Source organism: Nerophis lumbriciformis, linkage group LG38 (genome assembly GCF_033978685.3).
Source record: "Nerophis lumbriciformis linkage group LG38, RoL_Nlum_v2.1, whole genome shotgun sequence".
In the NCBI taxonomy this organism is placed as follows: domain Eukaryota; kingdom Metazoa; phylum Chordata; class Actinopteri; order Syngnathiformes; family Syngnathidae; genus Nerophis; species Nerophis lumbriciformis.
Window position 1 is genome coordinate 5,252,856 of NC_084585.2, and position 15,943 is coordinate 5,268,798.

Sequence of the window (15,943 nt, forward strand, 5' to 3'; positions counted from 1 at the left end):
CATAATAGTGTGAGAGTCCAGTCCATAGTGGATCTAACATAATAGTGTGAGTCCAGTCCATAGTGGATCTAGTTAATAGTGTGAGAGTCCAGTCCATAGTGGATCTAACATAATATTGTGAGAGTCCAGTCCATAATGGATCTAACATAATAGTGTGAGAGTCCAGTCCGTAGTGGATCTAACATAATATTGTGAGAGTCCAGTCCATAGTGGATCTAACATAATAGTGAGAGAGTCCAGTCCACAGTGGATGTAGTTAATAGTGTGAGAGTCCAGTCCATAGTGGATCTAACATAATAGTGAGTGTCCAGTCCATAGTGAATCTAACATAATAGTGAGAGTCCAGTCCATAGTGGATCTAACATAATAGTGAGAGTCCAGTCCATAGTGGATCTAATGTAATATTGTGAGAGTCCAGTCCATAGTGGATCTAACATAATAGTGAGAGAGTCCAGTCCACAGTGGATGTAGTTAATAGTGTGAGAGTCCAGTCCATAGTGGATCTAACATAATAGTGAGAGTCCAGTCCATAGTGGATCTAACATAATAGTGAGATTCCAGTCCATAGTGGATCTAATGTAATATTGTGAGAGTCTAGTCCATAGTGGATCTAACATAATAGTGAGAGAGTCCAGTCCATAGTGGATCTAACATAATAGTGAGAGAGTCCAGTCCAAAGTGGATCTAGTTAATAGTGTGAGAGTCCAGTCCATAGTGGATCTAACATAATAGTGAGAGTCCAGTCCATAGTGGATCTAACATAATATTGTGAGAGTCCAGTCCATAGTGGATTTAACATAATAGTGAGAGTCCAGTCCATAGTGGATCTAACATAATAGTGAGAGTCCAGTCCATAGTGGATCTAACATAATAGTGAGATTCCAGTCCATAGTGGATCTAATGTAATATTGTGAGAGTCTAGTCCATAGTGGATCTAGTTAATAGTGTGATAGTCCAGTCCATAGTGGATCTAACATAATAGTGTGAGAGTCCAGTCCATAGTGGATCTAACATAATAGTGTGAGTCCAGTCCATAGTGGATCTAGTTAATAGTGTGAGAGTCCAGTCCATAGTGGATCTAACATAATATTGTGAGAGTCCAGTCCATAATGGATCTAACATAATAGTGTGAGAGTCCAGTCCGTAGTGGATCTAACATAATATTGTGAGAGTCCAGTCCATAGTGGATCTAACATAATAGTGAGAGAGTCCAGTCCACAGTGGATGTAGTTAATAGTGTGAGAGTCCAGTCCATAGTGGATCTAACATAATAGTGAGTGTCCAGTCCATAGTGAATCTAACATAATAGTGAGAGTCCAGTCCATAGTGGATCTAACATAATAGTGAGAGTCCAGTCCATAGTGGATCTAATGTAATATTGTGAGAGTCCAGTCCATAGTGGATCTAACATAATAGTGAGAGAGTCCAGTCCACAGTGGATGTAGTTAATAGTGTGAGAGTCCAGTCCATAGTGGATCTAACATAATAGTGAGAGTCCAGTCCATAGTGGATCTAACATAATAGTGAGATTCCAGTCCATAGTGGATCTAATGTAATATTGTGAGAGTCTAGTCCATAGTGGATCTAACATAATAGTGAGAGAGTCCAGTCCATAGTGGATCTAACATAATAGTGAGAGAGTCCAGTCCAAAGTGGATCTAGTTAATAGTGTGAGAGTCCAGTCCATAGTGGATCTAACATAATAGTGAGAGTCCAGTCCATAGTGGATCTAACATAATATTGTGAGAGTCCAGTCCATAGTGGATTTAACATAATAGTGAGAGTCCAGTCCATAGTGGATCTAACATAATAGTGAGAGTCCAGTCCATAGTGGATCTAACATAATAGTGAGATTCCAGTCCATAGTGGATCTAATGTAATATTGTGAGAGTCTAGTCCATAGTGGATCTAGTTAATAGTGTGATAGTCCAGTCCATAGTGGATCTAACATAATAGTGTGAGAGTCCAGTCCATAGTGGATCTAACATAATAGTGTGAGTCCAGTCCATAGTGGATCTAGTTAATAGTGTGAGAGTCCAGTCCATAGTGGATCTAACATAATATTGTGAGAGTCCAGTCCATAATGGATCTAACATAATAGTGTGAGAGTCCAGTCCGTAGTGGATCTAACATAATATTGTGAGAGTCCAGTCCATAGTGGATCTAACATAATAGTGAGAGAGTCCAGTCCACAGTGGATGTAGTTAATAGTGTGAGAGTCCAGTCCATAGTGGATCTAACATAATAGTGAGAGTCCAGTCCATAGTGGATCTAATGTAATATTGTGAGAGTCGGCATTCCACCCTTTTCCGGGCGAGAACCATGGACTCAGACTTGGAGGTGCTGATTCTCATCCCAGTCGCTTCACACTCGGCTGCGAACCGATCCAGCGAGAGCTGAAGATCCTGGCCAGATGAAGCCATCAGGACCACATCATCTGCAAAAAGCAGAGACCTAATCCTGCAGCCACCAAACCAGATCCCCTCAACGCCTTGACTGCGTCTAGAAATTCTGTCCATAAAAGTTATGAACAGAATGGGTGACAAAGGGCAGCCTTGGCGGAGTCCAACCCTCACTGGAAACGTGTCCGACTTACTGCCGGCAATGCGGACCAAGCTCTGACACTGATCATACAGGGAGCGGACCGCCAAAATCAGACAGTCCGATACCCCATACTCTCTGAGCACTCCCCACAGGACTTCCCGAGGGACACGGTCAAATGCCTTCTGCAAGTCCACAAAACACATGTAGACTGGTTGGGCAAACTCCCATGCACCCTCAAGGACCCTGCCGAGAGTATAGAGCTGGTCCACAGTTCCACGACCAGGACGAAAACCACACTCTTCCTCCTGAATCCGAGGTTCGACTATCCGGCGTAGCCTCCTCTCCAGTACACCTGAATAGACCTTACCGGGAAGGCTGAGGAGTGTGAATTTAACAAGTATGTGTCAGAAAAATAGTATGTAAATTATCAAAAAACTTTCCGTTCCCTGAGTTCCCAGTGAACAGACAAGAGGCTGTCTTTGTTGCACCAAGCCAAAGGCTTGTAAAATTCCATTTTGTACGTTGGGAGGTGACGGGAGGGGTTATCTATTTTGATCCAAGACCTGCCCCAAGCTCGATCCAGGACCAGTCCAAGCCCGAGGCATCTTTTTCTTTTTTTGACCAAAAACAATGGCTGTTTACATACCCCCCCATTCCTTTAGAAACAGCTGTTGTTATCTAAACAGGGAAAGTCCAAATAAAAAGAGGTGGCGTACAATCTTTCGCCGGAGCGTGCTGGAGACTGTACAAGAGTACAGCCCAGACGTTTCTCCTCAAATTGAGCCAAATTTAATTCTGTCTCTATTTAATTCCTTGCTTCTTGTCTCGTTTAATAGATGTCATCAGTGTTTGAACCTGACAGTATGTTTAATATTTTGGCCACTGTAAAATAACACACTGTTTTGTGAGTACCGTATTTTCCGCACCATAAGGCGCCCTGGGTTAAAAGCCGCGCCTTCAATGAACGGCATATTTCAAAACTTTGTCCACCTATAAGCCGCCCCGTGTTGTAAGCCGCATCTAACTGCGCTAAAGGAATGTCAAAAAAACAGTCAGATAGGTCAGTCAAACTTTAATAATATATTAAAAACCAGCGTTCTAACAACTCTGTTCACTCCCAAAATGTACGCAAATGTGCAATCACAAACATACGTATATCAACATGGACAGAGCTGCGTGAAAAAAGCCACCCGGCCTCTTCGCGTAAACTTAAACTTACCTTAACCACTCGCTCATCTTTTCTTCATCCATCCCTTCGAGTTAGCTTTTATGATGACGCCAGCTGGAAAGTTCTCTTTTGGCAAGGTCTTCCTTTTGAATATCACCATGGGTGGAAGTTTCTGGCCATTAGCATGGCAAGCTAGAACCACAGTGAAGGATGACTTCTCATTCCCTGTGGTGCGAATATTCACCGTACGTGCTCCCGTTGTATCCACAGTGCGGTTCACAGGAATATCAGTTGCTGTGAAATAGTAATCCGTGTGCGGATGGAGAGATTGCGTCTTTTCATGAACCGGATCCCTGACGCTTAGTAGGAGCCATTTTGTGGTCTTTACAGATGTAAACACACAAAGGAAATGAAACGTACGGTATATCCGCGCGCTTTTTTCTTCTTCTACGCGGGCGGGTGGTTGCTTACAGTAGAAGAAGAAGCGCTTCCTGTTCTATGGGGGCGGGTGCTTACCTTGGCGGTTGCTTGCGTAGAAGAAGAAGCGCTTCCTGTTCTACCGGGAAAAAAGATGGCGCCTGTTTACCGAAGTTGCGAGATCGAAACTTTATGAAAATGAATCGTAATATTAATCCATATATAAAGCGCACCGGGTTAAAAGCCGCACTGTCAGCTTTTGAGTAAATTTGTGGTTTTTAGGTGCGGCTAATAGTGCGGAAAATACGGTATAGGAAAATAAAACACTGTACTTTAATCAAGTGATTCTTTGGCGTACCACTAGATAGAGCCCGCTTACCACCAGTGGTACACGCACCACAGTTTGAGAATCAGTGGTTTACAAAGAAGGAAGTGAACTTGTCCAAAAGATGGCGCCATAGCACAAACGCTAACACGTTGCTTGTTTTCTTTGAACTATTTGCGTTAAAGCCATCATTTCTTCGCACCGTTTTATAAGCTGTAGGGTTCAAAGCGTAGGGAAAAAAAGTAGCGGGTTACAGTCCGGAATTTACAATTCTTTTTGGGGGTAATTCGGATCAACGTCTGGCTTGGCGGAGATTTCTGCTCTGTTTTTCTAGTTGATGCCGGGTTACGAACATCTTCTCAAATGGCCTTTCTTTTGTTTCCATAGATGCTTTGTTGGCGGACCTGGAGTCCTCGACGTCCCACATTTCAAAGCGTCCACTCTTCCTGTCCGAGGAGCCGGGCTACTCGCTCCCTGTTGGCAGTCAGACCCAGCAAGACATCTGCTTCTCACCACAAGGCCCACCCATTCCCTCTGAGAAAACCCTCAACGGCGCACAGGAAACAGAAGTAAACGCTCTCGTACCTTTTCATAAAAGTAACACTGCACTTTCATTTGAATGGGGGTCATATTTCAAACGCCAACTTTCCTCTCCTCAGATGTTCAGCTCAGAAAAGACAATTATTCAGTCAAGAGAAACCAGCAACACAGGTCAACAACCTGGAGAAGAAGACCACGTTTACAGGTAGAATGTTACTTTGGGTAGTGACTAAAGTCTCTCACTATAAATGAAAATAAGTGTGAAGACTCAAAATCTGCCTGTAGGTTCTCTTAAGGATGGGTACCTAACATAATAGTGAGAGTCCAGTCCATAGTGGATCTAACATAATAGTGAGAGTCCAGTCCATAGTGGATCTAACATAATAGTGAGAAAGTCCAGTCCATAGTGGATCTAACATAATAGTGAGAGTCCAGTCCATAGCGGATCTAACATAATAGTGAGAGTCCAGTCCATAGTGGATCTAACATAATAGTGAGAGAGTCCAGTCCATAGTAGATCTAACATAATAGTGTAAGAGTCCAGTCCATAGTGGATCTAACATAATATTGTGAGAGTCCAGTCCATAGTGGATCTAACATAATAGTGTGAGAATCCAGTCCATAGTGGCTCTAACATAATAGTGAGAGAGTCCAGTCCATAGTGGATCCAACATAATAGTGTGAGAGTCCAGTCCATAATGGATCTAACATAATAGTGAGAGTCCAGTCCATAGTGTATCTAACATAATAGTGAGAGTCCAGTCCATAGTGGATCTAACATAATAGTGTGAGAGTCCAGTCCATAATGGATCTAACATAATAGTGAGAGTCCAGTCCATAGTGGATCTAACATAATAGTGTGAGAGTCCAGTCCATAGTGGATCTAACATAATATTGTGAGAGTCCAGTCCATAGTGGATCTAGTTAATAGTGTGATAGTCCAGTCCATAGTGGATCTAGTTAATAGTGAGAGTCCAGTCCATAGTGGATCTAACATAATATTGTGAGAGTCCAGTCCATAGTGGATCTAACATAATAATGTTAGATCCAGATTTTACATCGGTACTACAGGGTATCCATTCACGGAAAACTCGGTACGGTGCCATATTTCGATACCTTTGTTGCACCTGACCTCACATCCGGTTGCAGACTTGTTCGGCTCAAACACTTGGTGGGCAAACAAGCACTCGAGCAGTATTGCCTATAGGTTGGTGTTTTTCAACAACTGTCTTGTGGCACACTAGTGTGCCGTGAGATACAGTGGTGTGCCGTGGGAGATTATCTAATTTCACCCATTTGGGTTAAAAATATTTTTTGCAAACCAGTAATTATAGTCTGCAAATGATGTGTTGTTGTTGAGTGTCGGTGCTGTCTAGAGCTCGGCAGAGTATCCGTGTAATACTCTTCCATATCAGTAGGTGGCAGCAGGTAGCTAATTGCTTTGTAGATTCGGAAACAGTGGAAGGCAGCATGCAGGTAAAAAGGTGTCTAATGCTTAACCAAAAATAAACAAAAGGTGAGTGCCCCCAAGAAAAGGAATTGAAGCTTAGGGAAGGCTATGCAGAACGAAACTAAAAACTGAACTGTGGTTGGGGCGGGGGGCGTGGTTAAGAGGGGAGGAGTATATTTACAGCTAGAATTCACCAACTCGAGTATTTCATATATATATATATATATATATATATATATATACATACGTATGTATGAAATACTTGACTTTCAGTGAATTCTAGCTATATATATATTTATTTATTTTATTATATATATAAATAAAAGAAATACTTAAATTTCAGTGTTTATTTATTTACACATATACACACATAACACTCATCTACTCATTGTTGTACTTGAAAGTACAATGCAATACAATTCCGGGGCAATGGCACCTATCAAATACACAGTAATGAAAACACAGTTGTTCTACTAACTGTACTGTGTGTTATGAGAGTAGAGTATGTGTGTGTGTGGCCCTTTAATAAGTGACAGCATGTGAGGTGAGTGACGTCAGTGAGTGTGTGGGCGAGAGAAGAGAGGGAGCGGTAGCGTGAGTACGGGGAGGGACTAGTTGGTTTTGTGTTGGATTGGCTGTGTGCAAGCAATCAATAAAGCAAGATTTGCAACTAATCGCTGGACTCATCATTCACCCTAAAGTCGTCCGCTGTGGAGACCCACTTGCTGGGTAAAGTGAAGGGTGTTGCCCCGAGCATACATCGGCCCTGGAGAAGTGTCTCCCCTGCGCTCTTCGACTACGGTCTCGTTCTGCTTCGTCTCCTTGCGTGCGCACGCTGGACTCAGGTCCGCATGGAGCTGGAGGGGGGCGTGGCCTCCAGCTCCGGCTGAATTCCGGGAGATTTTCGGGAGAAAATTTCTTCCGGGAGGTTTTCGGGAGAGGCGCTGAATTTCGGGAGTCTCCCGGAAAATCCGGGAGGGTTGGCAAGTATGATAATGCTTGTCTTTCTCTCAGACAGACAGGGCTTTGCTGTCCGTAACACACACACACACACACACGCACGCACACACACACCGCAAAATGAGCTAAGATTACGCTAAAAGCTAATTAGCCTTCACCTCAAGGACTGCGAGCGAGCTGAGCTGCCGCTTATGTTTCTAGAACATCAACGGGCTCATAGTGATGTTACTAGTAGTTGATTGGGAGGTGTTTATTATCATTTGGGGAGAGTCCGCTGCCTTATGCTCACCTACTGTCGGAGGCAGATATTTACATATATCCGAATTTAAGTTGTACTTCTTCCATTTCTTCTCTTGATACTCTGTCAGCAAGTATACTGTGTGTTGCCCTTGAGTTCTTTGGAATGTGTTGTGACTAGCATTTTGTTATGGCTAGGGAGGGGGAAGGAAAGAGAGGTTTTTGGCGTTGGGAAGACAGACCATTTTGGGGAGGCGCAAGAGCAGGCCCGGCCCTAACCAATCTGGCGCCCTAGGCAAGATTTTAGGTGGCGCCCCCCCACATCGGCAGTGAAGTGTATATACTCACAAGAAACCGAATAGCTTTGTCTTTGACCTTTTTTTTTTTACTTACAACTATACCTAATATATAAAGGGGTGGAAAAGTGACTATTACCTGCAGGGCAAACATTAGCTAACCAGAAGGCAATAACAATGTAAACAAAAAACAGCTGCTTAAAAGATCTAATACAAATGTCCCTGAGGAATGTAAGGTGGGAGTACTGTAATTACCTAACGTTACATTATTATTTTCCATAACAATTTAGCCCCCTCCACAATATTAACCCGACGTTAAAACAGAACTAGCTATTTATTGATTAGCAATTGCCGAATCATGTGACATTAGCTTAATGCTAAAAAGCCAGGTTACTATCACATTCTGTAACAGACAAATAATTTCATGTAGGCTAACGTTACCTACCTGCTACCTCTGTCTTTTCTCGTTTCTCCTCCTCTTCTTTTCTCTTTTTTCTTCCCTGGGCACCTGACAGTTTTGGCCGTTTTGACATCTTGTGTTGATTTTTTGATGTGGTGACGTCCAAAAAGAGTCATGATACGGGAAGGGAGGGGGCGCACCGTGCGGGGGGAGAGGGGGGGGGAGGGGGCGTAATGTTGTAACAAATAATATTTCTATTAAATAGGCTTTACTTTGCATTTTAATTAACGTGGGATTATTTTTTGTATTTAGAAATAATAGTACCAACTTTTTTTTTCTTTTTTTTTTTTCTCCAACATTTGTGGCACTGGCGTGGCGCCCCCTGATGGACGGCGCCCTTAGCATTTGCCTATACGGCCTATGCCACGGGCCGGCCCTGCGCAAGAGAATGTTCTATGGTTAGACTGGTCTCAATCAAAAATGTATATTGGCAAAGCTTTGAGAATATACAACAAAATACCTATTCTGTCTCTGGTGGTTTTTCAACTCAGCTTTAAGTGTTGGAAAGAACTTGGGAGCGAATTGTGACTTGAATTCCCTGGGAGGAACAACTGGTTCAAAACGCAACACTACTAAACACCTTTCTGCCCACCACACCGTCTCTCCTCTCTGCCTGTCTCTGCCGTGAGCACTGACTCCATGCGCTCTGAATACGCACTGCTGATTGGCTGTTACCGCTCTGCGTATAACCAATCAGATGTTGCTGTGTAGAGTACTGACAGAGTACTGACAGAGGCAGAGGCAGAACTAAGCGGAGCAGCTTGTTAAGACTTTAGTTTAGGCGGTGGCTCTGTTGTTAAGGCGGCCGCCTTAACAACCACAGAAACAAACACAGAAACGAGGCTAGCCACAAAATCAGAGCAGAACTTTGCTCAGAACAAACCTAAACAACCGACTAGTTTTCTGTGGGTCCGGCCAAAAATGTCTCAAAGTCACAAATCTCAGCAGTCCTCTTCTCGACTGACCAAGAGAGGAGTAGACTATGAAGCAGAGGGAATCGTCCAGTTTGGACCACTTACTGTCAAATAAATCGGAGAGTAACAAATCTTGCATCAAGCCGCAACACCGCCTTAACAACAAAGCGCTGCGGGAAACCCTGATGTTATTGTTGAACTGATATTAACTCATCACATCTCTTCTTGTGCAGTTTCCCCAATAAGCAGAAGAGCAGTGAGACTTCACCTGCCATCAACATGTCCCTGGGCAGCAATCTGTCAGAACTGGACCGCCTCCTGTTGGAACTCAACGCCGTTCAGCAAAGCACGCCTTCCTTCCCCACAGAAGGTTTGGCCATGACCTCTTTCACTTTGACATGATCCCCCAACTCTGAATTGCAATTTGTTTACGTTTGCCTTCGACAGAGGAGGCGGCTCCGCCTCTCCCCGCCAGCACCGTGGTCCGCAGTTTTCAGGAGAACGGCGTGTCTGTGGCATCGAAGCCCTCGCCGCCTGACTTGGAGAAGCCCAAACGTAGTGCGGCAGCTCAAGGACCGGAGGACGTGCGACCGAGTGTGGAGAGCCTTCTGGATGAGCTGGAGAGCTCGGTGCCCTCACCCATGTAGGTGCAGTGTTGGGTTAGTTACTGAAAAACAGTAACTAGTTATAGTTACTAGTTACTTCATTTCAAAAGTAACTCAGTTACTTACACCAAAAAGTAATGCGTTACTGTGAAAAGTAACTATTTAGTTACTTCTTTTTTTCTTCTTTTTTTTAACTCCAATTAATGCCCTTTTAGCCTTAATTTCAGTACTGTTATTGCACTGGAGAATAATACAATGTGTTGATCAACTTGACATGCATTTGCATCACTGAACTCTGCTAAGCAATGTGCTCTACATACAACACACAAAGACAAAGATATGTTACAAGGGACGGCGTGGCGCAGTGGAAGAGTGGCCGTGCGCGACCCGAGGGTCCCTGGTTCAATCCCCACCTAGTACCAACCTCGTCATGTCCGTTGTGTCCTGAGCAAGACACTTCACCCTTGCTCCTGATGGGTGCTGGTAGCGCCTTGCATGGCAGCTCCCTCCATCAGTGTGTGAATGTGTGTGTGAATGGGTAAATGTGGAAGTAGTGTCAAAGCGCTTTGAGTACCTTGAAGGTAGAAAAGCGCTATACAAGTACAACCCATTTATCATTTATTTACAAAGGCCAATTTGTTTCTGGCCAGAACAAATTGAGAAAACTATTTTAAATAGCTGCAACATAACATACATAAGTAACAAACAGCATAATAACAACATAGCTGTAAAGCAAGGAAGGCACACACTACATACACAAAACCTAACCAGGCCTTTTTTTCTCTCAAGGAATTGTGAAATAAAATCATGTCTGAAGCCCAGAACACTCTACACATTTCCCCAGTTTTAGTTTAGAGATAAGGAAAGATTGGCCTGGCCCACTAGCATCCCTCTTTATGTTTGGGAACTTTATATTCTATACATTTAGAGTGATGTGATAATCAAACACTCTAGAAGTCTACAATGAAAGAGTATATAAGAGAATTGACAGCAACGTTCCCTCTAAGGAGCGCGCCTGTGCAATTGCGCACTGCTCAAGCGTCCTCTGAGCACGGCAAATCTATGCCACGCACAAAATCAAATAAAAAAATAAGCGCATAACAATTTTCGACACGACAGAGAAAACCATTTTCGTCATCATTGTTCAAATATAATAATACGTCCGTCGAGACGCTTTGAGGACATGAATTCCATCCATCACTTTACTGAGCAAAACTCTTTATTGTCGGCCATAAACACATCACTGTTATATCAGCAGCAGCCGCTCGCTCTTTCTCACTTGCGCCAACACATGCACTTAACCAGTGATGCGTTTACAGCCACACAAATAGTCGGACAACTCCAACACCACACATAAAGTGTAATTCCAGGTCGTTACTCTATGATTTACCAATCAAATGTGTGCCTATTCTCGTGTCATTTATTAGGAATCTTAATTTATAAATATTAATCATTAAAAGTAGTGAAAATATCTCCATGTTAGCAAACTCGACTTCTGGCTCCGCCATGATCAGACACGCCCCCCTCTCCTCCCTCCCCACACTCACACCCACACTCACACACAGAGCGCGTGTCTCTCTCTCTTCTCCGGCTTGTGACACAAGAAGAATCAGAACGATGACACAGCAGCCCTCCGATAAAACACACTTTATACTACCGTATTTTCCGCACCATAAGCCGCCCTGGGTTATAAGCCGCGCCTTCAATGAACGGCATATTTCAAAACTTTGTCCACCTATAAGCCGCCCCGTGTTATAAGCCGCATCTAACTGCGCTAAAGGAATGTCAAAAAAACAGTCAGATAGGTCAGTCAAACTTTAATAATATATTAAAAACCAGCGTGATGTGGGCGCGCATGGAGTCGTATATCAACATGGACGGAGCTGCGTGAAAAAAGCCACCCGGCCTCTTCGCGTAAACTTACCTTAACCACTCGCTCATCTTTTCTTCATCCATCCATCCCTTCGAGTTAGCTTTTATGATGACGCCGGCTGGAAAGGTCTCTTTTGGCAAGGTCTTCCTTTTGAATATCACCATGGGTGGAAGTTTCTGGCCATTAGCATGGCAAGCTAGAACCACAGTGAAGGATGACTTCTCATTCCCTGTGGTGCGAATATTCACCGTACGTGCTCCCGTTGTATCCACAGTGCGGTTCACAGGAATATCAAAAGTCAGTGGAACCTCGTCCATGTTTATAATGTTCTCTGGCCGGATCTTTTTTTCAGCTATCTTGTTTTTACAATATGCACGGAAAGTAGCCAGCTTTTCTTGAAAGTCTTTAGGCAGTTGCTGTGAAATAGTAGTCCTTGTGCGGATGGAGAGATTGCGTCTTTTCATCAACCGGAAACCTGTCGCTTAGTAGGAGCCATTTTGTGGTCTTTACAGATGTAAACACACAAAGGAAATGAAACGTAATATCCGCGCGCTTCTTCTTCTTCTACGCGGGCGGGTGGTTGCTTACAGTAGAAGAAGAAGCACTTCCTCTTCTACGGGGAAAAAAGATGGCGGCTGTTTACCGTAGTTGCGAGACCGAAACTTTATGAAAATGAATCTTAATATTAATCCATATATAAAGCGCACCGGGTTATAAGCCGCACTGTCAGCTTTTGAGTAAATTTGTGGTTTTTAGGTGCGGCTAATAGTGCGGAAAATACGGTACATAAAAAGTAACGTAAAATAACGCAGTAACGCATCATGTAGTAACGGTAACTGAGTTACTGAATATAAAAAAATAACGCGTTAGATTACTTGTTACCGCCGAAACTAACGGCGTTACAGTAACACGTTACTTTGTAACGCGTTAGTCCCAACACTGTGTAGGTGTGACATCTGTCACGGCCACACAAGACATGGTTGTGACCAGTTCAATTCCTCCCATAGTCCCACTCCCTTGGTGGTCTCAGAAGGACAAGAGGAAATGCCCGCACAGCAACAAGCAAGAATGTCCGCTTCTTCTGCTACTCGAGAGCTGGATGAGCTAATGGCCTCCTTGTCCGACTTCAATGTGAGTACTTTTTGTCTTTTTCAGGGTTTGTGATGTGACGTTTCAGTCCTGACTTTGATTTCAATGCAGAAGCACACTGCAAAAAGTCAGTGTTCAAAAACAAGGAGAAAAAATGAAGGGTATTTTACTTGAACTAAGCAAAATTATCTGCCAATAGAACAAGAAAATTTGGCTTGTCAAGACTTTCCAAAACATGTAAAATGAGCTAACCTCAATGAACCCAAAAATACCTTAAAATAAGTATATTCTCACTAATAACAAGTGCACTTTTCTTGGTAGAAAAAAGCAGACCTTTTTGCCTAATATGTTGAAAAATATTCTTACATGAAGTAAATGCTAGTGCCATTATCTTGACATAATGATATGCGCTCGGCATCATGATTATTACTTTAAAAAAGTAGTTTTATACTTGTGAGTAGGGATGTCCCGATCCGATATTTGGATCGGATTGGCCGCCGATATTCGCAAAAAAATGCGTATCGGCAAGGCATGGGAAAATGCCGATCCAGATCCAGTTTAAAAAAAAAAAAAACGGTCCGTGTTTTCCAACGCACCGATTTAAATAATACATTCCACTTTTCTGCTGCTCCGTAATTTCCGTTCCGTATTTTCCAGCACACCTTCAACACATCCACAGGTCTGTGGATTCTCACACAGTTGCTTTTAGCTGCTGGCATTACACGACAGGCTCTTCTCACTCTTTCCTGTGTCTCCCTCTTACAGACAGCGAGCGCACCTTCTTACACACTTCACATACTGTCACGTCATACGTCACATACTGTCACGTCATACGTCACATACTGTCACGTCATACGTCACATACTGTCACGTCATACGTCACATACGTATACACCCTTTCCCAGCAGAGAGCGAGGTAGCAGCATGGCTAACGTTAGCTGTGATGCTAGCGCAGCCGCTAAGGTGCGCGCCTGCTCAAGCGTCCTATATATACTGTGTGTATATGTATATATATATATATATATATATATATATATATATATATATATATATATATATATACACATGTACATATATATATATATATATATATATATATATATATGTACATGTGTGTATATATATATATATATATATATATATATATATATGTACATGTGTGTGTATATATATATATATATATATATGTACATGTGTATATGTGTATGTATATATATATATATATATATGTACATGTGTGTATATATATATATATATATATATATATATATATATATATATATATATGTACATGTATATATATATATATATGTACATGTATATATATATATATATATATATATATATATATATAATATATATATATATATATATATATATATATATATATAATCAATCAATGTTTATTTATATAGCCCTAAATCACAAGTGTCTCAAAGGGCTGCACAAGCCACAACGACATCCTCGGTACAAAGCCCACATAAGGGCAAGGAAAAACTCACCCCAGTGGGACGTCGACGTGAATGACTATGAGAAACCTTGGAGAGGACCGCATATGTGGGTAACCCCCCCCCTCTAGGGGAGACCGAATGCAATGGATATATATATATATATATATATATATATATATATATATATATATATATATATATATATATATATATATATATATATATATATATATATATATATATGTGTGTACATGTGTATATGTATATATATATATATATATATATGTATGTATGTATATGTACATGTGTATATATGTATATATATATATGTATATGTATATGTATGTACTGTGTATATATATATATATATATATATATATATGTATGAAATACTTGACTTGGTGAATTCTAGCTGTCAATATACTCTTCCCCTCTTAACCACGCCCCCGCCTCCCGAAATCGGAGGTCTCAAGGTTGGCAAGTATGACTATGCCATCATCAACAAGGAAAACCCCACAGCTTGTGGAGTGAATCCTAAACGCTCACTGAGTAGACGTTTGCAGATCACACATTATGCTTTGATTTTTTTGGAGGAATGTTTTTTTACTCTACAAATTGTCTGACCATTCAAGGTTTGGAAGTTCCACTTATCAGTCAAAAACAAACCATTTTAATAATATGTGTGACATTTAAAAGTCTTCTACAAATGCATCAGATTTATTTACTTTTTGCTGCTAATTTTCCTGTTCCCCCTTCATGGTCTGATTGATGGCTGTCCATTCCCTTTATTTCAGTCTTATTTCACCTGCTTTTTTCTCTTCTCTCTATCACCTTGTATGTCTTTGTCTGTTTGTACAAACTCCACCTGCTAGTCCGGCTCTCAGCTGTCAATGAACCAAGAAGCCGCAGACCCCTCTGTGGTCCCCTTTGACGCTCCGTCCACAATTACCCATAATGACTCAGCTGTGGATGTTGATGTAGCATCTAGTCAGACCACACCCTCCTCTACCCCTGTTCCTCTGGAACTTCACATCGATGAAGACGGTTGCACAACCCCTACCTTTTCAGCTGCTTCCACGGTTGTGGTTACATCACCCAGAAAGGCAAATAGTGGCTATGTCACCTCTGAGGTCTCGCGTGTGGAGAGTCTCAGTGTTTCTAGTAACCCAAAGCAACCAAGTATCTCTGCCAGTGAAGTCTGGACTAGTAAAGCCTCAAGTCAAGTTGGTGCTTGTTTAGTGGATGTTTCCAAGAAACCAAGTTCATTTATTGTGTCCAAAAAGTCTAGTGCCACTCTTAAAACTAAAAGTACCAGCCCGGTCTTTCAACTAAGTTCCAGTCCAGCACCTACAGGTCATAGACAAGATACACTTGAAAAGAATAAAAGTCCAATACCACCAACAACAAGTCCAGAAACATTGCCAAAGTCAACTAGCCCAGTAACCGTTCCAAGACTGTCAGGTCAGGTTTCAATTAGTGCAAGTCCTGTGACTATTTCTAGTCCCGAAACAGTTCCTAAGAGTCCAGTGTCATTTCAAAGTCTCTCAAGTCCAGTTCCGAAGATTGCTAGTCCGGTGGCTGTCCACAGAGACTCGAGTCCAGAGACTTGCCCTA

At 42.2% G+C, this 15,943-nt stretch overlaps 1 protein-coding gene across 1 annotated transcript in view; it reads left to right on the top strand.

Annotated features, from left to right (window-relative positions):
• The window catches only part of LOC133578397 (paxillin-like), a 79,063-nt gene that overhangs the window by 25,432 nt on the left and 37,688 nt on the right, over positions 1-15,943 (top strand). Inside the window, exons 2-6 of the mRNA XM_072912651.1 lie at positions 4,842-5,023; positions 5,114-5,199; positions 9,545-9,681; positions 9,759-9,954; positions 12,797-12,920. Of these exons, the coding sequence (XP_072768752.1) occupies positions 4,842-5,023; positions 5,114-5,199; positions 9,545-9,681; positions 9,759-9,954; positions 12,797-12,920 (725 nt within the window). The remainder of the gene's footprint in view (positions 1-4,841; positions 5,024-5,113; positions 5,200-9,544; positions 9,682-9,758; positions 9,955-12,796; positions 12,921-15,943) is intronic.